Source organism: Colossoma macropomum, unplaced genomic scaffold (genome assembly GCF_904425465.1).
Source record: "Colossoma macropomum unplaced genomic scaffold, Colossoma_macropomum, whole genome shotgun sequence".
Lineage (NCBI taxonomy): Eukaryota > Metazoa > Chordata > Actinopteri > Characiformes > Serrasalmidae > Colossoma > Colossoma macropomum.
The window spans coordinates 3,269,461-3,296,573 of record NW_023494794.1 but is presented as its reverse complement, the minus strand read 5'-3'; the positions used below and the strand labels follow the sequence as shown (position 1 = coordinate 3,296,573).

The 27,113-nt window shown below is 38.7% G+C and overlaps 1 protein-coding gene across 3 annotated transcripts; it reads right to left on the bottom strand.

Annotated features, from left to right (window-relative positions):
• Positions 1-116: 116 nt before the first annotated feature.
• Positions 117-26,170, bottom strand: zswim7 (zinc finger, SWIM-type containing 7). 3 transcript variants are annotated; one of them, XM_036579916.1, is made up of 6 exons: positions 26,115-26,170; positions 23,427-23,509; positions 19,104-19,125; positions 18,142-18,244; positions 4,871-4,975; positions 117-316 (listed from the first exon to the last, which is right to left on the bottom strand). In XM_036579916.1, the coding sequence occupies exons 2-6, from the start codon at positions 23,500-23,502 to the stop codon at positions 200-202; spliced, it is 423 nt and encodes a 140-aa protein (XP_036435809.1). In that variant the 5' UTR covers positions 23,503-23,509; positions 26,115-26,170; the 3' UTR covers positions 117-199. The 3 variants fall into 3 exon arrangements, with proteins under 3 accessions (XP_036435809.1, XP_036435808.1, XP_036435807.1); XM_036579915.1 differs by lacking the exon at positions 26,115-26,170 and adding an exon at positions 24,905-24,957; XM_036579914.1 differs by lacking the exon at positions 26,115-26,170 and adding an exon at positions 24,806-24,951.
• Between the last annotated feature and the right edge of the window lie 943 nt (positions 26,171-27,113).

The window sequence follows — 27,113 nt, the reverse complement described above, 5'->3', positions numbered from 1 at the left end:
AAATACGCATGTCTCTTTTAATATATACATACTTTAAGATCAAGTTTGGTGCACAGCTTCACAGTGTTTGGACAGGAAAAGGTAATGGGAATCTTACATGGAAAAACCCATCGTCTTTTTACATCCAATCACACGGCACCTCCTGTAGTGGAACCCAAACTGCTACGCAGTTGGACGGTTTTCTTTCAGGATGGTGCTTTCATGGATCTGGCTGGGCTCTTCCTGAGAGGATGAGGGTCATGTGCTGATCTGAGACCTGCTCTTGCTGGCACAAGCCCATGACCTGGCACAGGTAGGCTGCCAAGATGTGCTTACACTGGGGATCACAGAGAAAAACATATCTGTTAGTTAGCTCAAACGGTGCACGTCAGGAAACAATGTACTGCCAGGTTAGATTTAGAGTTAAAAACATAAGGAAAAACGTCGAAGAGCCTAGAAATGAGAAGTATTTATAAGGGACAGGAAATATCTCTTGTTGTCTAAAAAACAACTGGTAAGAGTTAATGTCTCAATTATACAACGAACAAGTGTACATGTGAAATAAGACCAAATTAGTCTATATAACCACTGTCGTTTATCTTTCCCCATCATATTTTATACATGAAACATCAGTCCATTTCCAGGTTTATGGTGATTGGAGTCATCAAAAAGCCATTGCCTCAATGTGTTTGCCATACCAAAATACTCATAAGCCTAACAGAAAAAAAGAGCCCTATTAAGTCCAAATCAATGTAAAGGGCAAGAAGGAATGAGTAACAAGGACAGAGTGAACGACAGAAGTGCATGTGTGTGGGAGGCTCTTAGACAGTAAGATATGTATATATATAACTTATTTAATGTGTTAAAGAGTAACTGTTTCAGGTGAGTAATTAATTCAGGTTTTGTACCAGTGGAGTGGAAAGTGGATGGTAAAACTGGCTACACATGCAATGAAATGAGAATTAAATACTAAAAGGTCTTGGCTCTGCATTCAAAACAAAAGCAGTGGATATTGTGTTGTGCACTAAGCAAAACAGCGGTATCTAAACATGGACACATGGGAATCAAACATAAAAATGAAAATATGTTCAACAGTCAGTGTACGAGTTATACTGTAAGCTGGTAGTAAATCACATGTCTAAAATACAAAGATAAATCACTAAACAAACAGAACAATCAAGTATCACGCTAGCTGTCAGCAAGAACATGCTAAACACAATAAATGAACGTTGAACGTTCTGCATTTAACATTCAGGGACAACCAAATTTTCCTTACTTTTTAAATAAAAGAGTTTGATGCAGAATAAAAATATTATTAAACTTTCAAAACATATTCACTCACTTTCCTGTCCATAAATGGAGACTTTATAGCAAAAACGGCTAGTTTTGAATTCATTGTTTTTGTAACACCATGAAAACCAACCTTTTTACAACTATCCACCTAAGGCAGTGGTTTTGTACACTCATTAATGTCAATCATAATGAATGTTACAGCCCAGACTGCTTTTTAAATGAGCTGCAATGCAAGGCAGCCAATCTAAACAGAAGACATGTTCACATATCAGTCTTAAAGGCACAGTGACAAAAAAGCCTCTTTAATTCTAAGAGGTAAAGAGAGGTTGGAAAATGGTCATGTAAAGATAAACCATCACTGTTTCTACTTAAAACAGTGATGGTTTATCGTTACATGAACTTACACAAACATAAGCGAGTTATTCTTTTAAAAATCCAGATACATGGTTTTAATGCCAATCTCCAGCACCTAACCCACAGAGTTAACATTAAAGGAATTGTTCAGCAAAAAATCTAATCAACATGATTTATCACTTACCCAGGTACAGTCAATTAGCCAAGACATGTTTGATATCTGGCATCTGTTTCTCTAGTGTACATTGGGAGATGCTAGGCTAACATTTCTAACACTGGAACTGAAGGGTCACCAAACTCATCTCTGTAAATACATGCCAAAATCTTAATTTGCTCCAAAAGTCTATAGAAAACCTATGTAATTAAGTTTAAAAAATGTAGTAAAACAACATAGATGGATCTTATTTAAGCATTTAAGCTAAAATTGTAACTAACTGATCATCCACATAATACCCCGCTTTGTAGCCCTCTGTCACTACGCAGTCATGTTTGTATTTTAGCATAGCTAAGGCTTCATAACTGTAACAGCTATGAGTTGCATCTCAAATAATGATAAAGCTACGAAATGAGGTGTTGCACTCCATTTTATTTCAAAAGTAAACAGAACAAAAAAATGATAACCTAAATGTAGTTCAGTTTTTTACCACCGATTCCCTAATGATGCAAAAACACACAAACTTTGGAGTTTGTTTAGCGTGGAATGACACCACACAAAACCAAGCAACTACAGAAGCAGACAACAGATATCAAACATGTCTTGGCTGATGAACTGCAGCTGGGGTAGGTGATAAATGATATTGATTTGATTCTTCACCGAACTATTCTTTTAACGTTGCATGGCTACTGCACAACTATTGCTTGAGTATGTGTGTGTGCACATGTGTTCATTACAGCTGCTCAAACCACAGCAGCTCGCTTCCCACACATGCAGGCAGGCCGCACACACATACACACATGCACGAGACGTGGCTGAGGTCTGATGAGAAATTCAGACCCTGCTTTTCTGTTTTTAAACCCTGTTTGTTTTCTCTTTAGGTCAGAGGGTCGTGGAGGAGAAGAGCGAGTTCAATCCCATTGAAAATGGTTGCCAACACGTTCACTGAAGCCTAGTTCCAGCTAACAGGCCTCTCTTACGATTTATACCGAGATGCAAATATAGACACAAGAACTTCAGGGTTCACCACATGGCGTATTTCTCGGATTCTGAGTCTGATTCTACCACTGGGGATGTGACGATAATGAGGCCATAATGCTAAAATCACTCTTTTGGGCTCGCCACTGGACTCTTTCTCAGACGGGCTGCCTAATTTTAGTCTCTCTGGGGGCTCTGAGCAGCCTGATTGAAATGTTATTCTGTGGTGAAAGAAACTGAGAGTTCCCCTTGAATCCAGGCCACACAATCAAAGAGCAGATTGCCAGAGGAGAGCAAAAAACAAACAAGAGCCTCCCAGTGTCATCTATGCAAAATCAGTCTTGTGCATGGGACTCTGATGCAGGCTATAGTGGGAAGGCTAGAAGGGATTAGAAAAAACTGAGAAGCCCACTGCCTCAAAGCACATCCTCTGTGACAAAGGTCTAGGGTCTGCTCAAGACTTCTGACCTAGTACCTCCATGTGTGATGGGGCCTGACCAATATATCGGGTCAAACAGTTGACACTGAAGCTGGATTTATCGTTATTGAAAAAATCCTGAAAATATATTTATATAGTCTTATTCCAGTCTTCTGGAAGACACTAGTTTCTCATGTTTATTGTAGCAATGCAGGATGAAATGGTAAATTTGAACACAAAACACCATCATGGTTGGCAAGACATTCACACCTAACCTGTAGCATTAGAACATGTTAACATGAGAAATAAGAAAAACAAGAAAAATATAAACGAAAAAAAAAACAAAAAAAAAACAGAGCTTGACAATTGACACTTCACTAATTCAATTGACAATTGACTAATTTAATCAGTTAAATTAGTATTAGTACTAATAGTACTGATGATATCTGTTTAGGTTTTTTATATATTACACAATATTATTGTTCAGGGCTCCAGACTATTGCTGTCTCATCCTTCTGGGAACAATAAAAATAGCGCATAGGACACTGTTTATTGTTTTGGAACTCTTCAGGGAAGATTACTTAGCATGCAAAAACAAACCTATAGTCTGTAAAAACTATAGTCGTAAAATCAGTAGTGTGCCGGTCGTCCATGCCCACACTAAATATAGCAAGGTTTAACCTAGGAGCTGTTTTTAAATCGCTTTATAAGTGCCATTTTTTCTTCATCTTCCTACTGCTAGCATAATGCTAGTTGACAACAGTAATTAATATGTAATGTAATGTAATATTAGCATCAAGCTAACAATTGTGTCTGCTCATGTTTTTGTAACAGACATTCAAATGACATTTTTCCTTTGTATGATGGAGGTTTATAGTCCTTCTGGAATCTAGTGGGATATGGTAGTACTATTCACAGACTGAAGTCCACTGACTGTTGTGTACAACTATGTCTCATAGCACCCAAGCATTTGGCAGTTTCAGAGCCAAATTATATTCCAGGGTGCAATAATGATAATTTTGCTCGATCCTTATTCTTAAGGCAGCCATAAATGACAGGAAATCTAACGTTAGCAACTGTTTTTATGATGATGGTTTGCTAGCTATTTCTGAAGCCCACTGCAATGCAGACTGGTTCTGAAGAGCAGCAACATTCCTGTATTAAAATATATTAATTTATTGCACGGAAACCTGAACAAAACCTGAATTTACAGTGAATGGTTTTGTATTTCAGTAATACAACTCATTACATGGGGTAAAATGGTACTTTAAAATGTTACATATTTAGCTTTAAATACAAATACGCTCAAACATAAATGCATTTACGGATCATACATGTGTTTGTATGCATTGTGTGTCATGCTCTAAGCATATATTCTATGTATTGCTATCCGTCGTTTTTGGGAATTTGCAATATGGTAGTACAAAAATTCAAGAGCGAAATGTAAACAAAGCAGTTAAATATTTTGGACAGCCAATTTTCAATATGGGATGAGAAACCAAATTTTTAGGACCGCTCTGGGACGATTCTGAAAAAAGTTAGTCTGGAGCCCTGATTGGTTACCAGAGTTTTTAGCTCTTTAGAGTCAACATCAGTGACTAAATGTTCCTACTGGGCAGGCTCTAATGTGTGGTACTTGTATGTAAGTAAACAAAAAAGACAGAAAGAAAAGAGAGACAGAAAAGTGAACTCACCACTAGACTTTCATTTCTCCTGAGCACAGAGAAAGAGAAGGCAGGACAGGGGCAATAATGACAGGATGTATAGCATGTATACAGACGGCCTGATCCACCCAATACCTGAGAGAGAGAGAGAGAGAGGAAATCAGTTTCCTCAAAATGCCTAATATATGTGACTTTCATTTCTCCTAAGCACAAAGAAAGAGAAGGCAGGACAGGGGCAATAATGACAGGATGTTTAGCAAGTATACAGATGGCCGGACCCACCCAATACATATGGGGGGGGGTCTCCAAAATACCTAAAATATGTGGAGAATATAGAAGGCTGCCCTATACATATGTTTGTATAGGTTGTATATTTTGTATATTGGCTATCAGAATCCAAAAATACCAGGTTTATGTAGTTGAGGTGTGTACCCCTCCACAACGCAGCTGGGGAACTACAGCAGCTGACCAAACATATCCAACACACCAACGGTTATGATGGACAAATGTTGTCTAACACAGTCCCATTGAAAACACATCATTGCAGAGAGAAGCTTAAAGCTAATTGAGTCTTCACCTCCTGTTAGGGGTCATGTCCAGCGTGCTGCTCATAATTCTTGTCAATGGTAGCAAAGAACTGTCACTGTCAGTGTGACACATGTAATGGACTGACGTTGACCAAGCCTATAATGCTTTCTTAATTAGAGGGTTGGCTTAATCACTAGAGTATGAAGAGTTGTCCTGAATGGGCTTTTTTCAATCCCTGATCTGTAAAATTACAGCATAGACAGTTCTATTATTACTCAAATCAAAACTTAAAATCAAAATGGCCAGAAATGGATATCTGTTATGATAGCGGCGGCAAACTAATAACAAAAGCTAATCTCCATGATCTCTATTAGACCCGAAACCAAACGAAAGTCCAGTGCTGAGTATGACTCATGAGAGCATTAACTGGCCGTATTAATCAGATGCCATCAGCATAACAAATGCTGCTTTGACACCACCACACACTCCATTATCCCTCCCCAAACACTGACAAATTCACTAGCCACACTAAATTACCTTCCTCTGCCCCACAAAACAAAAAAAGCACCACTTTGTCAAAAAGTGACACTTCATTGCAGGTGATTCACTAGTGGAGTAATTAGAACTGTGGAGCCATAATAGGTGAAGGGTGGTATTCAGGGGTGCACAGGGCAGGGCTGTCATGTATGTTAGTTGCAAGGGGAGTGTTATGATAAGTCATGGTTGGGAGTCAACAGGAGGCAGGGGTGGAGGAACAGCCACTATGAAGTCCACAACAGGGCATTATTAGTGCTATTTAGAGGTACACCGCTCTAAATTTAGAGCAGGGGTGTCTAATTCCACTCCTGAATGGACAGCACAGTTTGGTGATTTCCCTGCTCTAACACACCAACTAAACCTGCCAACTAACTACTGAGTTGAGTCAAGTGTGTTTGAGCAGGGAAATCACCAAATTGCCCAGGTCTAATGTTGTAAAAAAATCACGTTTCCATATTGGAAACGTGCAAATGGTAAATTCATCACATGAACAATTTGTGCACTAGTGTTCAAAAGTTAGGGATCACTGTTTTCAATTAAATAAATAAAAAAAAATGGTGCAGATAAATGTGTAACGATTGTATGCTATGACTGTATAACTTTACTAATTAGCAGGAAGCTGTGAACAAGAAGAAATTTAATCCAGAATGATGAACAGAACTGTAATTGATTCCTTGATGACTGAGAAAGCTTTATGACATTGAGAATGAAGTTCTGATATAATTAACATCCAGAATGCCACACATTTGAAAAGTAGTGATCAAATTTTAGACATATAACCAATCAAGAACATATTATGAACAATTACAGTGAATAATTTATGATTTAAAAACTTAAAATATTGAATAGAACATCTTGAAATGGAAAAAAAGGCCATGCAATCTACCTTCACACCGTTCATGTAGTATAAGAGAATAAACTGGATGTTGATACACAAGAACATGGTTACCATGAAAACTGTGGTAGACTTGCATGATATAATGAATGTAAGCCAGTAGAGGCCAATAAGCATGGTCTTGTCATCAGGTCTTTCAGGGCTGTTTTTTCAATTATCAGTCTACAGCTGAATGTAAGACCCAATCCCATTTTTTCTTTTTACCCCAACCCCTTGTTTTTAAGTGGCACCGTAGTAGTGGTTGAAATCTTGCCCTACGAAATGGACAATCCTCAAATAAAAAAAATAAAAAAAAACACTGCTTCATTAACAGGCTACTAGCAGGGCTCTGTAGGCGACCCGGCCCGTCTTCAGTGATAGCAGAGAAGGGTAAAGTTCAGCAACCTCAATGCTGGGCTTTAGTTACATTTAGGGCATCATATGCTTTCAAAGAGGGGGTATAAGACAATTATTTATTATCGCCCACCACTTATTCTTTGGAGATACGAAGCTGAAGTCAGATATTCGCCAGCTTCTGAAAAACCTCCATTTGGAGGGCCATGTAGCCCTAACACTTCGCCCTACCCCTCTATCTCAACAAAAATTGGGACACTGTAACCCTAGACATGAACGCGCAAAACAGAGGGCTAAGGGCTAAGTGGTAGGGGCAAGGGGTGAAATGGTCAAACTTTAAGAAGAGCCATGACTAAACCTCAGTCAGCTTTGGCCACAAAATGAATAGCAAGTGTTTAGCAAGTACAGGTCAGCAGCCCACTTCCTCTTTCTCAACTCTTGCACTTACCAGTTCTTGTTTTAGTGCTTAAACAAGACTTAATCATTAAAAAAAAAACTAGGTTGCCAGGGGACAGATCACCATACTGCCACCACACTTTCTGTTCTCATTTACCACAGACACTTCAGGGCCTTTTTGTGGTCCCCCCCACACACTTTATCCCTCCCAAGTTGGCCCAAGTCCAGCAGCAGGAAGGGAATCCACCACCGACACGTAAATCAATCGTATCTCAGTGCGACAAAAACATGTGCTCCAGCCCTGAGAAGGGACTTGGCTTTAGTCTTTACTGCGGAGCGAAAAAACCTCTGCACCCTCATGGGACCTTTTAAAAAAAGCTAATGGTACTCCAAAAAATTTTGGAGGCGATCATGGAGAGGGCGATAAATAATCCATCATCAGACGGTGCAAATGGCCTCCATGGTCCTTATGGGAGCAGCTGAGCTGACTGTGGGTTTATGGGAAGTTGGAGAACCTGAAGAGCGGGGTGATAAGCAGGCTTTTGCTATTTGGGTCAGCTTTGTGAGCTTCATCAAAAATAAACAGACAAAATAGGACATATGTAGTGTTCAGGGAAGAAGCTGACCACCAAATTTATCGCCTTGGCTTTAATATGACATCAAAACATTCAGATTCCATTTCGGTACAGCAATGTGGAAAAGACCATTGCCAAAATTTCTACAGGCAATTCCATTTAGCACTTCCTTTTCTTGCAAACTGAACATACCTCTTAGGTCTGTAAGCAAGACTAAAGCATGTTAGGCAACACTAATTCTGCTTCAGAGTTGTGTCTGTGCGAGTGTTTGCACAAACACCCAAACACACAAATCAAAAAACAGGGCTGGAACAACTCAGATACTAAATTGGGTGGAACAAGTAACCTTTGGGAGAAAAATCTTAATGCCAGGACATAAATCTACCATAGTTTAGTGATGCAAAATTAATATGGTTATATTCTGTTCCATTTATACACAGCATATTTACAGCTGCAGCTCACATATGCCACGGTGTTTATATGTTTAGGCAAATTAAATTTAAATGTTAAATTTTATATTATGATTTTACTAGTCACCACCTCATCCAGTGGCATTACACTAACATATTTAAGACTTTGAGGAAGAAAATGTAAGACCTTAAAATCATTAAACTAAAGACTTCAAGACTTTTTAGGACCTGCGGACACCCTGCATACATACACCTCAGTTGGCCCTCCAACAACTGTACTTTTCTGCATTTTAATCGTTTCTGTTTTTTAATATTTTATACTAATGCTGTTTGCTATCTAGTGTCGACCAGAGGAGGATGGGTTCCCCTTTTGAGTCTTGGTTCCTCTCAAGGTTTCTTCCTCTTGCTCTTAGGGAGTTTTTCCTTGCCACTGTCGCCATTGGTTTGCTCATGGGGGCTTGGACCTGTTTTTTTCTGTAAAGCTGTTTTGTGACAACAGTGCTATATAAATAAACTTTGACTTGACTTGACTACTTAGTATCAGAACTGGGGCTTCCAAAAACAAGACACATGACATGATTGGTAAAAGACTCCTGATGTGACTGCTAAGAGACTCATGACAAGACTAATAAACAGTCTGATAAAATGGCACATCTTACGTGTCTAACATCTGTACGGGTGGTCTCTACATCTATATTCAGCTTTAGATCACAAAGAACCTTAATCATGCATAAATATCATTAAAAAAGTACTTGCAAAAACAAAGAAGTTTTAAATTTTCTTAGACATGACAGCCCTAATCGCAAGAGAAAGTGCCTGGAAATTGCACTTTTGAAAGAAGTCCTTGTTATGACAGCTCCAATAAGCTCCAGCTCCAAAAAGAGTTGAAAAAACAAAGCTGCAATCACTAAAAGATGAAAGCCCATACTACCTGCCCCCAGATATAATAATAATAATAATAATGATAATAATAATAATAATAATAATATTAATAATAATAATGACAACAACGCACAAAACATAATTGTTACTTTCTTGAAAGACACACTCAATGTGACTCATTTAGAGTAGAAAAAAGTGATCTACAGTGAAGATGGTACTTCCCTTTCCTGTAAACTGTACATACGTAGTACAGCAGATGCAGCATAACAAGAGTTTGTCATAGCAAACACGCACAGAGTTAGAAGCCAATTTGCTACAGAGCAATGTTTTACTATCTGTTAGTATAAACAAGTGACGACAATTATGACTCACTTGGTCAACATCATTATTCACACTTGCCTATTAGTTTAAAAAAAAATCTTTTACAACATACTGAACTCTCATTTCTCTTCAAATTCTCACCTAGCTCCTACCTCTAGTGCCCATCTTGGCAACATCTCACCTCATTAGAGCAGTGAAAAGATCAGCACCGGACCCCAAAGCAGCCAGTGTGACAAACACCAGGCATTATCTCCCAGCAGCCAAAGGCCAGCTAATTCATTAGTGTCAGAGCAGGGCTGTGGTAACAGACCTAAATGATGTGCTGCTACCGGTAAGAGGGGCGCACCCATGGGAACTCTACATGCTGAGGAAGGCCTTTAAAGCATTAGCCTAAATGAGCAACCGCCTGTGGCCTGTTTACTGCCTGCTTGTTCTCACGTCCACAACCAAATCAGGGGGTAATTCCACTTTAGTTACTTTCCATTTTTCATCCAAAATTTTATTTTTCTGCACTAGGATGATTCGATATGGACAAATGGCCCATGAGATGCACTGTCCCCTGAAATTCTGGGATGTGTAAGTGGAGGAACCATGGGAGTTATAAATCTCTGGTTACAAGTTGGCTGAGCATATGCACCCAAAGCACCCGTATCTTTGTTGTACAGAGTTAGATTGCTTTCATTCACTTAAACCAGTGGTTTTCACCTCATGTCCGGGGGACCCGCTGCCCTGCACAGTTTCAGGTATTTCTGTCCCCAGCACACCTGATCCAACACATGAAATACATGATAATTAGCTGATGAGCTGGATCAGGAGTGTTATGGACAGGGAGTAGCTGAAACTATGCAGGGCAGTGCGTTCCAGGACTGGAGCTGAAAACCACTGACTGTCTGTCTTCTCATACAGGTGCAGAAGCACACAAACACATTTTATATGTATGCACACTGTCAGGAATGTAGTTGTGCTTTTCCTTTGCTCAAATGAACAATTTCTTCAGGTGGAGTAACAAATAAAAAACCCAAAGCCTCTTCACTACACAACAATGAAGTTTAAGCTTCTGCAAGGCCATCTAAGATCTAATCTAAACCACAGATGTGGCGGAAAGTGACAAGGGGTTGCTCATTATTATTTAGGGCCACAAAAAGATCAATTTGATCTAAGACCTTCTTCCTGTGTCAAAAGAGAGAACATGTTCTTATGGTGGACTGAACTGAAATTATGTTCACAAGTGTTATACATACAAAAAAAAAAGAAAAAGAAAAATTCTGATTTGGAATAAAGTTGTCTGGTTATGATAAACAGGTCATCTAATTAGATGGTTAAGCCTAACTGCCATTGTTTAGATGCATACGTTGGTTTAAAACTGCTATGAGAGCAACTAGAAAATACAGCCATGCTTTTACAGAATTAAAAGCTAGCCTCTGAATGAATCCACACTTCACATTTTCCCAAAATGGAAAGCAGCCTACCAATGTCACCCTATGTCAATTTTGTGAGGAGAAAAGGATATCTTTTTGCAGTTGAAGATGTTCTGTCAGTTTGTCTGTTTCTTTCGTGTCAACAACACTCAATAATACCCAATCAATAGTGTTGGGTCCAGTGAGCATGGTTCAGATGCGGAAAAAACTGCGTCCGAACATTTTAGATTTGGAGTGTAGCGGCCTTAACATGCCAGCATTTGCCATGCTGGTCAACTTTCTATAACAAATTCCACCTGTAGAAATTCCACACAACTATTAAAATGAAACCACATACAATAAAAAACACTTATTGCTTAGATCACAACCATACAAAGTGAGAAGAGTCTATAAGATGTGCTTCAAGTCAGCTTTGTATTGCCTAACAGTACCACTTCAACATCCACCGCATTCAACCTTGAGACAAAACCCATATACATCATCTAACTTCCTCTTTCATCCTAAGGTCAGGGTGAAATAAAGGCAGAGGTCAAAGCAAACAGAATGAGATTCTGATCTGGGAACAGCTGGCTGGTGGCCCAGGGGCAGGATGTTATTAGGCTCACTGATCCTCATATAGGATGACAAGTGGAATGAGACATTAATGAAACCTTTTCCCTCAGACCCAGAGCTGTGAGGGAGGAGAGCCGGGTGCTGAATGAGAGGAAATGTGCTATCTGACTCCCTAGAAAATATTCTATTATTCGGAGTAAATAAATAAAGACCAGAGAATTATTATTGGATGCATCACACAGTATCTGTCTATAAAGTGTACACATACAGTTCTAGTCAAAATATCTCAAACCATTTAAAGATTAATCAATGCCCTAAATCTGCATACACTTCTCAATATTTAATCACATAAAATAAATACTTTTATATAAGCCGACAACCGTAAATTGTATTCAAAAGTTTAATATTTAAGCCCTTAATCCCTAGATTTAAATTTCTCACTCCCCCTTCATCTACATTAACTATATTATTTTTACTCTAGTTACTCAATAATTAATAACAGTTAATAAACAATAAGTCTTACTGATGACATAAAATAGCATGATTCTGAATGAAACTGAGTGAAATGGTCTTCCAAAGCAATTGCATTTTAGTCCATGACCCAGCTGGACTAACACAGGCACACATCGTGATTTCCTGCTGAAACTTGTGAACTGAATGCCTCCTGTTTGAAGCTGTAATTAAGGTAAATAGTGGTTATTTTAAGGAGACTGTGTTAGGAGATTTAGAGATAATTTTAGACTTTTCTTTGATACTCCCTGTGTCTTGTTATATAATCTGTTTTCACTGTGATGTATGATAAAAAATGTATGAGAAAAAAAATAAAAAAAAGTCTCGGTTATAAAAAGAAAAAGCACCTCACCATCATCTAATTATTTACAGCTACTCCTAATAAAACCAAAATATGTTGTAATTGCTGGGCAAAAATATGCTACATGCCATTACGCAAAAAACAAAACAAAAAATATTTCTGTCCATACAGAAATATCGTAGTATGAACAGTGCTTTAACTACCAACACCATTATATCACTATGCAAAGTTTTCAAACAACATTCAACAGAATGGAACAAATAAAGTAGTCATTATCATAAAAACAAGCAACACTACAATGAGGGCAGACCTTCCATCCTCTAAAAAGATCACCTGTGCCTCAAAATCGAGAGCAGGGAGGAAAAGCCTTGTAAGTATATATTAGTTTCAGGCATGTTCAACTTTTTGTTAAAACTGAAAGAAGTAACATTACGTCAGGAAGAACGACATACTAAAAACACAGCACTGCTGCGAGTCGTCCTGTAAAGCCTGAAATAAGTGGATAAAGCAGAGGCGTGGGGTCGGATTGTGTGGGAGTTTTTCAGACCATCTCATACACCTGTACGTATTAACGTCACACACACAGGCTCAAAACATATGCTCAAATATGCTCAAAAGCATATTCAGATACAATCCAGACACAAAACACATAGACACAAAATTCATGCACGGTGTGAACAGTCCAAAGCACAAACGATGTTACAAAATGTTCAACCACTCTTTATATTTGCTGTATCAAAAAAATGTATAAATCATATCAAACTGATGAAGGAATTTTGTGAACTGTTACATTTCTATATATCACCTATTGCAGTATAATGTATAATGAGTAAGAGCTGAAGAGACAGTTAAATTCCAAATGTCTCTTTTCTTAGGGATAACTAAATACACAGCATTAAGTCTACTGAATAAATCATAAGTAAATTATCATCACAATATTGGCCTTTACCATATAATATCATAAAAGCCATCTCCTGCATCAAAATAAAGCATTTATACTTATAACAGCGCTACTTAACAAAAGAGCACTTCAGAAAATGATAGTGCACTCGGTGAGCATTCCCAGATCATTTAGATGAATCACTGTCATTCAAGTGGTCCGTCTAATGCACCTTTTGTGTTGGCATGTGTGCTACTACACCCCTATTCTTCAGTTTCTGAAAATACCATGAGTTCAGTCATACTGTCACACATGGCAAATCACAACATGCACCAGACACATTACCTTCAAAAAATAACTGCACACAGGTGTAGATGATTTATTCACTTTCACTCTCAGAATCAGTAATAGTGTCAAGCCAAAAGCAGAGTCAGTGTTTGTCATTAATCCCTTAACCTGCAGGATTATAATTGAGTTAGTCATCACACGACTGTGAATTATTGAGTAACTACTGTGAAACTAATATGTAGTTATAAGTTATAAGTTATAAATGTGGCCCTATATTTAGTCCATAAGGATAAATGCCTAATATGATGTTGGTCCTCCACATGACATCAGAATAGCTCTCACGAGACCTCTGAAGGTGCCCCATGTTATCTAGCAGACACTTTACGGCCTCTACGCTGTGAGCTGGAGTGGCCACGGACTGGACTTCTTGTTTAGCATCACACTCTCCCCCACCCCAGCTTGCCTTCTTCCCACAGTGCATCCTCATGTCATCACTTCCCCAGCACACATGTACTAGCCATCCATGTCATGTAAATGAAAATGGGACTCATCGGACCAGATGACCTTCTTTTATTGCTCCAAAATCCTGTTCCGACACTCGCATACCCATTGTAGCCACGTCTGATGAAGGACAGGGGTTAGCATGGGCGCCTCGACCAGCGTGCGTCTACACAGCCCCATCCATCACAAAATTAGAATTATTAAGCTATTTATCTGGGTAGTAAGCATTTATTTACTCAGAAATATAACAATATTTTAATAAATCCAAATAATTTCACTAGAAAAAGCAGCTATTTTATATATTTTAATGTGTTTAATTAACCATTTCTTAAAATGTCTTTGTGGCAGCTCACTATTATTTGTAGTTATCATCCAATAGCCGGTTTGGCTAATCAATGGTTCATTATTTTAAATCAAGTGTGCTACTCACTTTTGGTATACTTAATCTCACAAAAAAACCTACAAGAGTGGTTGGGGGAAACACTGCATCTAGTAAGGTACGTCCTTTGCAAACAAGACTTTGCAGATTATAATCTTAACTGTGTTCTAATGCTAAGCCACTCTTTGCTTAACCACTTTAGTGCTAATGGACCCACTCATTTCTACCTTCATCCTCCAAAACTGCCACCTCCATAAGGTCAACTGTAACACCACTTAACCCTAATAAAACAAGTGTTATTACTCTGGTTTTGCTATACTGTTCAAATGTAACTACCTAAATTAATTACATAGCATTTACATTTGCATTTCAACCTTTACAGGCAACAGGCCCAGGTCTGCAATTCTGCCTTTCAACGTTAAAAAAATGACAAAAACCTTGGCCCCATTGTAAGGATGGTATTTCTTTCTGCAAAACATGACGTACTGTTTACACACCACGACTTTCAAATGTAAACTAGAATAAAGTATATTTTACTTACGAAAACAAATGTAGTAACAAGTACAAGTGAACATTTAGAACCTGAACTTAACAGATTTTTTTCTGCTTGTTACAATGAGCTACGAGTCAAATCATTTAATTTTACATTAAGAAAACAATCTAAAATTTCATCAAGCTTTTGTTAACACCTGGCGACAACTGCAACTTCAAATGGTTTAATAAAGGCTTAATATTTTAACTCTGAAATAAGCCACTACCCATGGAGATCACTTCAAAAAAAAAGTAAAAATGTAAAAAAAAATAAAATAAAAAATAAAGTGTTACACTAAGATGATTTGACTCCAATGTAAAGAGATAGACAAAGTCAGCTTGCACAATGAGTTGTAGAAAGTTTATGTAATCTTGGAATCCCCAACAATCTCAGGCTATGCAACTGACATTCTGGAGGCAAGCCTCTTCTACTGTGGGCCGGAAAACAGCTCAGTAGTGTCACCCTTCCATCGACCTGAAATGCTTCCTTTTCAGCTCATCACGAATGCTTACTTGTGCAAATAAACATCTACATTGCTGAATATGCAGCCTGTTTCACTAAAGGACAAGAAAACTAGACCCTGTTCAAACATTGCCTTTCTATCAAACACTACATCTCAGAGTTGTGATACTGAGTGCAGCATTTCGGTAGTAAGAAAGTACATCAACTTTGTTGATGTAGGACATTTAAGAAGTTGCCTATTTAAAAAGCATGAAAATAAAGTGTTACAACAAAAGCAGGACGGGAAGTGGCTATTTAGCACAATGAGTAAAGAATAATTACACAGCATCATTTTGGTACAGGTGTAGCAGCAGCATTACAATACTGTGAACTGCATCACCTTATTTAGATCATAAAATTGCAGCACAGATCGGCCAAAATCAAACCAATAAACTGGCCAATTGCATGCTTGCAAAAATCTCTCAATTCAGATCTTGCCCAATATTAATCATGTATCCTTAATTATAGTTATCTATGTGAGTTGTGATGAAAGCATTAATATTTAGGAACTGCAATGAAAGGAAAAAGGACAGTTGATTATAAAAAAGTATGTGTTCAAAAAGATCCACAATCAAACTTCCATGGCTGTCTCCTTTAAAGAACACAAGGATGTAGCATGGCAATAAACAAGTTCATTGGAATGAGCAGGATTCCTCCCATTACTGATGTTTGTCTCGGTGGAGAAACACTTCGCGATGAACAGCCAGTTTTCACACACAGTTGACACAACGTTTCAGGACTTTTAACGTGGTAAAAAACAAGTCTGCAGAATAGCAGCTAAAAGAGGGGGTTAACAAAAATCACACAAATCTGAGGTTATTCATCATGAAAACAGTTCTTGAAAGAAGCTCAAAACATCTGGTCACCAAGAGACATCCAAAGCTATCCAAGCCAACAAAAAGAAAAGCCAGGAATGCCTTTCTCGTTTTGACCAACAAGAGACAGTTTACGATCAGATGAAACAAAAAAGAGAGACTATATATGAGTCACAGCATTTCTTAAAATATTCCATCCATTAATGTTTATTCCCCCCGCCCCGGTATAAAATGTCTCTCAGTGGGCGTTTAGGGGAAACTTGTCACGCTCACCACAGAGTGTCCAGCACAAAAAAGAATCTGGAAAAAAAAAAAATATCAGGAGGTATATATACCAATGAGGTCTCTCAGTGAACCACTGGTGCCCACTCACACAGCACCCTATTGGCTAGACTTATTGGAATGTGAGGCTCACTGTGTGGAAGGCTAGAACAACAGACTCTGGTTGGAGCAAGTGAAGAAGAGATACGCTCATAGCTCTGTTCATGTAGAAGAATCAGAGCAGGACTGACCAAAACAAACAAGTTAGTCTAGAACCACTACAGGCCTGTGCGTCACTCTAGGCTCATCAGTGATAGAAGAAAATGAAGTATTAAATACTAATAAAGAATGCACGGAAATAAGATTAAAGGTATTAAGATTTTACTGGAAAAGCTGAGCCCTGGTCATTCTTCCTCTCTAAGGTCAAAGTACAACAGTCTCAGTCGCTTTGCCAATGGAGCTAGAGAGTGAGTGTCACAGCTACTGGAATTTTGTCAGTTACACTCTGGCTGCCCACACGGTCATGTGTACACACTTCCATGCACCAGTTTTTATCAGTCTGACAGGAAACAAATTTTTGTTAGCCAGCCAGTTGCCTGCAAGAGCAAGATACAGTCACAGGATTGAAAAAAGTTAATGTAAAGTTGAATAACTTCTTAAGTGTTATTAAAGAGTTTTCCTTAAAGCAGCTGTTAGCAAATGTAGTGACATAACAATACGCTCATTTTCTCTCTGATGCACCCAGGTGTCTAGTTTTAGTCTTTAATGGTAGTTCACACATGAGAAACCCAATAGCGCATCTGAGATACAGTTTTAAATTTCTATACACCATATAAAACTTTTACTTTGAGTGGCACTACTTCAGCCCTACCATATTGAAATCAGTACACCTTTAACAGCAAACAAGACATTTTGCATGTTCGCCGATGGGCATACTATTGTTTCATGTCGGTTTTTTTTGTTGACAATCACCTGCCCATCCAAAAATAGTGGTCTGCGGTAGGTCGATTTGCATGCCAGTCAAACTGCCTTTCCTGAATTTTCTGGCCACTTTGAGCGACAAAACACACCAGACTTTCTGATGATACTCAGTATGGCTGGTGAGACTAAAGTAGAATTAAATTCAGTTGCAAATCAGCTGCAATCACAAAAGGAACAAAATTTAAATCCACATAAAATTTCCTCCCTTAAGCTCAGTGACAACTAAAGGTGCTATCTTTTAAACCACTCTTATCTCTTTCATAAAAATCTAGTAAAGTGAGAACTAGCTTTTTAAAGACCTAGAAATTAGTTTTTTTTATATTTAGGGAAAATGACTGTTGAACCTGAGGCACTTGTAGTAAACAATGAGTGTCAAGTCAGGGAACATTTGGACACTGATAGGTTAGAAAAAATATTCCTATTGGTAGTTAAACAGATGGTATAATAAACTGATAGAATGACAAAAACTGGATATTCAGTAAGATTTTTGTCATTTCTACAGTACCTGGAATGCTTTTCGTCCACTGGGGGAGGACACACACGTTACTGAGCGTTGGTCCACCAGATCCAAAGCCTGCAGAGTACAGGAGCCAAACACAAACCGCAACCTAAGAGACAGAGATAGAAAGAGATAGAAAGAAAGGTAACAATGAGCCCTGGATTTACATTCTAAATCTAGATATAGATAAAAGCTCGGTCAAGTCACAAAAGCACAGCAAGTAGGGGCATGAAAATACAGCTGTTGCTTGACACTTCCTCTTAGACCTGTTTTGCCTTTTCTCTGTAGTAAACAGACAAATGTACTTAGTGGAACTTGGCTGTACATTAGTGCTTGAAGGCAACTCCTGACATAAGTGGGGAAACCCTTCAACTCAACCCATTCAACCACAAAACTGGCGAAAGCAGGAACCACCTTGCCTATCTCACCTACCAATAGAACCCTTTTGGTTGATGCTGTCGCCATAGAAACATGACGCAAGAAAATGGCACTCTCCAACCACAATAACTTCCCCAATAAAGCACCTTACTGGCCTTTCAGTGACGCTAAAATGCCATTTAGAGAGGCGTGTGATGCCTACTAACAGTAATTACCATGGCTTAATGTTTCCCCTTGGGACTGCTGGATGACTGCTACTGTGGCTTTACAAGTGCTTTTAAAAGTCATGTTTTATTCAAACAATGACATCTGGAACAAATAAGTTGCACATGAAGAGCTGCAGCCTTGACCCCAAACCGGCACAACTGCATCTAAACAGACAAGGTTAGGGCACTAGCATGAGCTTTCAAAATCTAATTTCAGTGTCACTACAGTAAATGACTTTCAATAGGATCACATCAGTGTACACAAGCTATTTGAACTTGGGCTGTTGACATTTTAAAGTACATTACATATATTACATGAATTACTCACATCAGGGTCATGAAAAAAAAAAAGCAGACCAACAAATAATGTACAGATATACTCACGCTATAAGTAGGTCATCAGGTACTAGAAGGAGAAAGAGAAAAAGAAACATCATAGCAGTGATTTATAAGTTATTGTTAATTTTTTTATTTTTCTGTGGGTGAATATTTACCTCTGACTGGTATTTGTTATTGTAATAAATTTGTTATTATGATACACAATGTGCTTTTCTGAGCATTTTGTGGATACTGTCAGTACTTAAAGAACAGTGAACAACTGCATATTTTTGTTAAAACAAAAACATAACTAGCCCTGTTTAACTGGATTTAGTGCAGCACATTTTGTGAAATGATGAATAATCATTGTATACAGAGTTTTTGACGGCAGTTTTTAAAAGCGGCACTACTAGTGCATCAAAATATCATGAAAAATATTGTATATTATGAAAATGTATAGTGAAATGATATTTTTTGCCAAATCGCCCTCCCCCTAAAAACAGGCACCCTGGCTGGTTACCCAACATCAGCTAATAAAATGCTAAAAGTGTTAAAAGTAAAAACAGAGCTCTGAACACAAAGTAAATAGTTCATTCAATCTGCCGTGGATTCAATCATGATACAGCAGTACATACAGCACTTCAGAGTTAAGAAACGAATGGAATGATCAAATCAATCTGCTTAGAGAACAGATTTAAGAGCTCTACTTTTGCCAAAACCTCACTTGCTGTAACTTCACAGGAATGATAAATCTCACAATTCTACTGCAATTTTATTTGATTTAACTGGACACTAAAACATTTATTAAACGCTATGTATGTAATCTACTACTATTAGTACTACTACTCTCCCTATAAATGATACTAACAACTAAATTTATAAATAAATAAATAATAAAGAATTATTGTTACTATTATTACTACTACTACTGGTGGTAGGTGTGGTTTATGGTGATGAAAGAATTACTAATAAACACCGACTAACCTGCGATGAGAATTGAGAATCTATGTTATGCAGCTCAAATTCATACTTGGAAAAAAAATATGGCACAATTTTCCGATATTTTGACAATAAAACAATAAAAACAAAATGTTAAAATTTAAACAAACTTTCACTGCATTTGTTCATCCAGCCAACGTTGGGAAAGACCCCCTTTGGTGGCCATCAAGTGATTTGAGTTTGACACCCTTGCTTTTATACTGTCCATGTGAACACTGCATATTGAATTAACAAATAAAAATGCTTCAAAATTACAATTAGTATAAACTAATGTACCTTACATTAAGAACAGTTTTCCTTGTCCTATGAAGTTACTCTCTGTTGCATACAAGTTTTGTTATGCTCAAGGGTCCATTACAGCCTCTTTTCCTCATCAAACCTGAACATCACATGTAATAAATGCACTGTGTCCCCAAATGTACCCTGACACCTTAGTAATTAGTGAATTCAGCTACTTTAAGGTGCACCCACTGACAGAGGCGTTCAGTTCCACACATGCAGTTTGTCTAATCTACATAGAAAATTACGACCAATAGAATAAGACGCTTTGTAGCAGCCACACGGTCACCATGCCCAATGCCAAGAATCAGCAGAAGAGCTACAAAGCCTCCCAGCGTTGGGATGTTTAACAGTGAAACTGTTCTCTGGAGTAATGGAGCCCCATTCAATACATTTAAGTTGGAGTGCAGTTTGTGATCCAGAACTAATCATCCCACATCGGTACCTGACCTCACTAATGCTCTTGTGGCTGAATGCAATCAAATCTTCACAGCGATGTTCCAACATCTAGTGTAAAGCCTTTGGATATACAGTGCAAATCAGGACATTTTAGTCATACAGAACAGCTTAAACATGTCTGATTGGCAATTTATGTTTTCTTTTTTTATTCACTCCTAGCGGAAATCTCTGATGAAGTACGTTGCTGTAAATGAAACAAATGACGTACAGAACATCATCACTGACGTATCCATTCTGGACTTTGTGCTAAATGCTGACAGGAAATACTGCCTAGTGCTTTGTGCAGTTTTGCAAGAAATAACACAAATGGAAAATCTCACTGCTGGTGTTTCACACAACTTCCATTAAGTCTTATTAGCATGGTGTACAACTATGTAAGGAACGTTTAAAAGAAACCTGTGATCTATTCTCAGCTCTGTAGGTCAACAGGTCTTATTGGCGTGCCTCCACCATGTGGCACTTTGAGGAACTGCAGCTTACATCTTATTTTACAACACTGAGAAACTGATACAAAATGAATAATAGTACACCACCCCATTTCCAAAAAAATTGGGACGCTGTGCAAAATGTAAATAAAAACAAAATGCAATGATGTGCACATCATTTAAACCCTATATTTATTTGAAAATAGTACAAAGACAACATCTCAAACATTGAAACTGAGAAATTTTAACGTTTTTTGAAACACGTATGCCTATTTTGAATTTGATGCCAGCAACACAGTCCAAAAACATTGGGACGAAGCAACAAAAGACTGGTAAAGTTGTGTAATGCTTAAAAAAAATAAATAAAAAAACAACAACACCTGAAGGTAATTGGTAACAAGTCAGTAACACTACTATAAAGAGCATCCCAGAGAAGCTGAGTCTTTCAGAAGTAAAGATGGAAAGGAGCTTAACACTCTGTGAAAGACTGTGTGGACAAATAGTGCAAAAATTCAAGAATAACGTTTCTCAACATAAAATAGCAAAGAACTTGGGGATTTCATCATCTATGATACATAACATCATTAAACAATTTAGACAATCCAGAGAAATCTGTGTATGTAAGGGACAAGGCTAAAAAACCAGCTAGCCATGATCTTTGGGCCCTCAAACAGCACTGCATTAAAAATAGGCATGATTCTGAACACAGTTCATCACTGCATCCTTAAATGCAAGTTAAAACTTGAAATCATATATAAACAGGATCCAGAAATGCCGCCACCTTCTCTGGGCCTGAACTCATTTAAAATGGACTGAGAGGAAGTGGAAAAGTGTCCTGTGGATGAATCAACATTTGAATTTCTTTTTGGAAATCATGGACGCTGTGTCCTCTGGGCTAAAGACCACCCAGCTTATCAGCACACAGTTCAAAAGCCAGCATCCATGATGGTATGGCAGTGCATTAGTGCACATGGCATGGGTGACTGGCACATCTGCGAAGGCACCATTAATGCTGAATGATATATACAAGTTTTGGCAACATCTGCTGCCATCCAGACAACGTCTTTTTCAGGAAAGGCCTTGATTATTTCAGCATGACAATGTAAAACCTCATTCTGCACATATTACAGCAGCATGGCTCTGTATTAAAAAAGTCTGGGCGATAAACTGGCCTGCCTGCAGTCCAGACCTGTCACCCACTGAAAACATATGGCACTTTATGAAACGAGAAATACAACAAAAGAGACCCTAAACTGTTGATCAGCTGAAATCCTGTTTCAAGTAAAAATGGGAAAACATTTCACTTTCAGAACTACAGCAATAGGTCTCCTCAGTTCCCAAACGGATTGATGCAACACAGTGGTAAACATGCCCCCGTTCAAACTTTTTTTGGATCGTGTTTCTGCCATCAAATACAAAACGGGCATATATTTTTCAAAAAACAATAAAACTGCATTTTGCTTTCATTTACATTTTGCACAGCATCCCAACTTTTTTGGAAATGGGGTTGTAGGACTTAAAACAGTTTAGACAAAAATTTTATTTACACAGTTTAAAAGAGCTAGGATGCATGTGGGGAGTGACTTCAGAAATCTCTGGAATTTTACATACTTTCTGTGTGAAAATAATCAAATGTTGAGAACTTCTCAGCAATACTGCTGAACTATGTAACATGGTTTATCCTGTTTTCATGCTGGCAATCTGACTCGCATAGAGGATGCAATCATCTCTATAAAATCTACAGCACTGAGTTTTGAAAATGCACTAATGTGGAGAACAAATCAATTTTTGCTACTCAGAGCGACAAGCTGGTGACTAAATCTAACTCATATAAATTTTATCTCAAATGTAGCTGATTAGATGAAATATGTTTAGTGTCTTATGTTTGCTTCTTTAGTCTTGCCCTAAAGCACTAAGGCTACTGGAGCTTAGACGCCTAATCATCACTCCACCACTAAATCATTGTCTCAACTAGTGTTAGGAAGTCTCAAGAAGACTTACTTATGTGCTTTCTAACATTGTGTTAACTATAAAAAGATGGCAGCTCCTACTGCTTAGCTAAGCAATGTACTTCTGTCCTTTTTTGAGACACCATTGCTTTAAGGTTATTCAAAGTCTATAACAAACACGTAGACAGACATATGCAGCAGTGAAGACAATACTAGAAGCATCACACTTTGCTCACATTGCATCAAAGCGGAAATGATAAAGTACTTCTGTTACTTACTTTGAGATTTCTCTGAATACGTCTTCTGTACATCTTTCAAAAGCTGTTCAGCAACAGCAGGCAAAAAAGAGGCCATTTCCTTCCTAGAGGTGCACAAGAGACAAACAAGGATTTATTAGAGACGGTTTCCTCTTAATTCTCATCTACCATTACAAATGAACCCAAGATGAGCTAGTTCTATAAAAGAACTGCAAAATGCCCCGTTTTCCAAAAGCATTTTAGTGTGTTTTGATGCTCACTCTACCATGTAAGAATCATCTTTGTGCTGAGATGCTTTCCGGAAGCCCAGCTCTGCTTATCTGAAGAAATCAACTGAACTGAGATCTTTAAACTGATATTTGTGCCCTTGCAACTGAGGGAGGCCAAAACACGTACATTAAAGGGGAATTCTTCAAATATTCTACATAATTAAATGGTTGGGATGTAAACAAAATCATGCCGAATGGTTTGATGTGAAGTGCTGTTCTAGAGAAACTTACAGAGTCAGAAGTGTTCACAGTGGTGGTGATAGAAACCAGATGTCTAAAGTGTTTAATGCCTCTAAAAGCTTCCTCACAGAAAGTTACTACATGATATGGTTATGAATACACTGCCTAATGTCTGAGACATTGTTTAGAAATAATGATAAAGTGATACAGTTTTGGCTTAAAATATATTTGAATCCTTTCATAGCAGAGGGATACATGCACATAGTTCCCAAAGAAAAGTGAATTATTTTTTTTTTCATATTTACCACTATTTTATCGTCATCAACATTACATATAAAAACTCAGAAGGCACGTGTAGGTTCACGGGTGGCTTTGGATAGTAAATAAGGTAAGTAAATAAATAGTAAATGGCTATATCTGCACTGTAGACATAGTGATCCCTGGTTCCTATCACCACCACTGTAAAGATATCAGAGTTTGTAAGTTTCTCTACAACGAACCATCTCACATCAAACAACTCTGAATGACTTTGTTTACATCTCAACCACTGAATTATGCAGAGATTTGTCAAAATCGGTGGGGTTCCCCTTTAAATATTAACTAATGTGCTCTATTATACGTTCAAAACAATGACCAGAAACTAATTAACTTCATACTCTCTTCGGGTAGCAAGTAATGAGCGTCTGTTTAGACCTCTAAAGTAACCAGAGGCGGGATTATTTCGCTCCATTTACAGTAACGTTATAACTGATTTTACTCACACTCAAGTATATTCGAGAGGAAAAGAATACTTATTCCTCGTTTTTTTTTTACTTTTACTTCAGAAATCATAGTTTTAGGCGATCCACTCCTGACGGCAACACTACCTTTGGACCAGTTAACGCTAGCAAACATGTCTTACAGAGCTAGGCTAACAGCTACGAGCGTGAGTGCAACCGCTGTTGTTTTTACCTGAAGAAATAAAACTGCAGTATATAAACTATTCCTGAATATTGTTGTTCGCTCTTCCGTTCGTTAAAAGCTACGTCAATAACGCTCAAGCGGTTTTACCAAAACGGGACGCTGTTTTCCTTTTAGTTTTCCCGCGCCGTCGTACAACGCCGTCACTAGGAACGGAAAGAACAAGGAATTGTGGTCTTTGTATTTCATTAGTTTTACGCTACCGTTTTTATTGACTGTGTTTTGCGCTCCCTGGCCAGCTTTAATTCAGGGGAAAAAGAGCATTTTACACTATTTTAGCTCACAGTCTTACTTAGAGCAAGAGCACTGTCAATAATATTCAGTTACAGGAATTCGTTAAAGTTGTTTGTGGAATAAATGTACTGGTGAGTACAGCAGCGGTGTGATGTCTCCATCTAGGGGAGAAATAACGCCACTGTCTAAGCGAGACAGGCTCAAACACCGGGTGTAGGGAACGATGGTTCTGTAAGCGTTCTTTAATAAACTATTTATAACCATGAGTTCTACATATAGCCATTTCATGCTTAAATGGTTCTTTACATGGTGAAATGGTTCTTCAGATTGATGTGTTTTATATGATTCTATATAGAACCTTTTTAAAAGTGGTTCTACATAGGACCAAAAAGGGTTTTTCCAGTGTTACGGTGTCAAGTTTGTAACAATAGCAGCACCCTTTTTTGGTGCCATATTGAACGAACACATTCTCCATCAATCTGAACCACTTCACCATGCGAAGAACCATTTCAGCATGAAATGGTTCTATATAGGACTCATGGTTTAAATCAGAACAACTGCCTTTACTAAAGAACCGTTGAGGACTTGTTGAAGATCTTTTTAGCTGTGTAGATGTTAGTCGCATTTTTGTGTTAAGTTTGCAAAAATTTAATTCATTGCATTCGCTTAGAAGTTTTTTTTTCTTATTTTTATTTAATACTTTTTGTTTTATTGTACTATCTATGTTTTAGTTTAATTTCACTTTGTTTTTCTTTTTTTTTTTACTGTTTATCTCTTATAGTTTATTTGTGTTAGGCAATGTAGTCGACACTTAAACAGATATACAAACAAGGGACTTAAAGCTGGACTGAAACTGCAGTAAGCAAAAGACTTTTATTTTGTACAAAACAGCGAACACCGACTACGAACATTTACAGGCTGCAACGCTTCGGAACTGCGAAGTCTGGCAGTGTTTATGAGGTTAAACCGCGTTAACTAACATTAGAGGAGCTCACTGAGGAAAACGCCACGATCAGAAACGAGCACAGTCCGACAGTCTCTACACATTCATCCCACATTCACTCACTCGCACCATCCCTCGTTACCACCATAGCTTCTCACACTGTCCTGTCACGGAGCCCGGAGCAGGAGGAGGAGGGGGAGGGGGAGGGGGAGGAGGAGGGGGAGGAGAGGGAGCCGGCAGTCTCTGTCTCCCCCTGTCTCTGGCGCTGCTGGCTGGCTCCGCCTCGCTCCTCCCCGGGCAGTAGCGGCGGGTGTGCGCGGCGTCTCCGGTGGCTCTGCACAGCGGGCACACGTAGCTCCGCAGCACGGGGCACATCACCCTGCCGTCCCTCCAGCGCAGTCGGTGGCTCCGGTACACTTGCGCGCTCTCTCCGTTCTGCCGGCAGAAGGCGCAGGAGTCGTCGCGGCCACTGAAGGGCGCCTCGCTCCGCACTGGAGCATACAACACTAAAAAACAGACATAAAACATTTAAACTACAGCCACTTTTATCATGTCAAATTAAAATGAGTGGAGCAATACGCTAGATATGATATGGTAAGTGATAAAAACTCGCCTTTTAGCCCTTCAGTTAATCTGAAATGTTAAATCAGTGTAAAATTACAGCTCATATTTTCCTTACATTTCTCTCCACACTGCGCTCCTCCGCAGCCTGGAGGTGCCGCGCCCCCCCCGCGCTGCTGGCCGGCTGCGCCTCGCTCTGTCTGGGACAGCAGGATTGAGGTGATCGGTGGGCAGAAAGTAGAGCGGTGTTTGGGTGGGGGTCCCGTCCACGTAGCGCTCTCTGCTGTCTCCTCGTGGTTGCGCTGCCCCAGCAGGTGCGCCAGAGTGGCCCGCAGGTGCAGGTAGTCCCGCCACATGAAGAAGGCTCCGTCAGCTCGCTCCATGATCTCCCGCTGCATGACGATGTAGATGAGGCTTGTGTGGATGGTAGTGATGGTCTCGGCGGGGGGGTGCTTTATATAGGAGGGGCTCCAACACTTTGATACATGCTGATGGCACTGACCCGTCTGTCCTCTGGCTCCAGCCTCTTTAAACCTTTAATTTCGTGTCGCCTTTACTTGG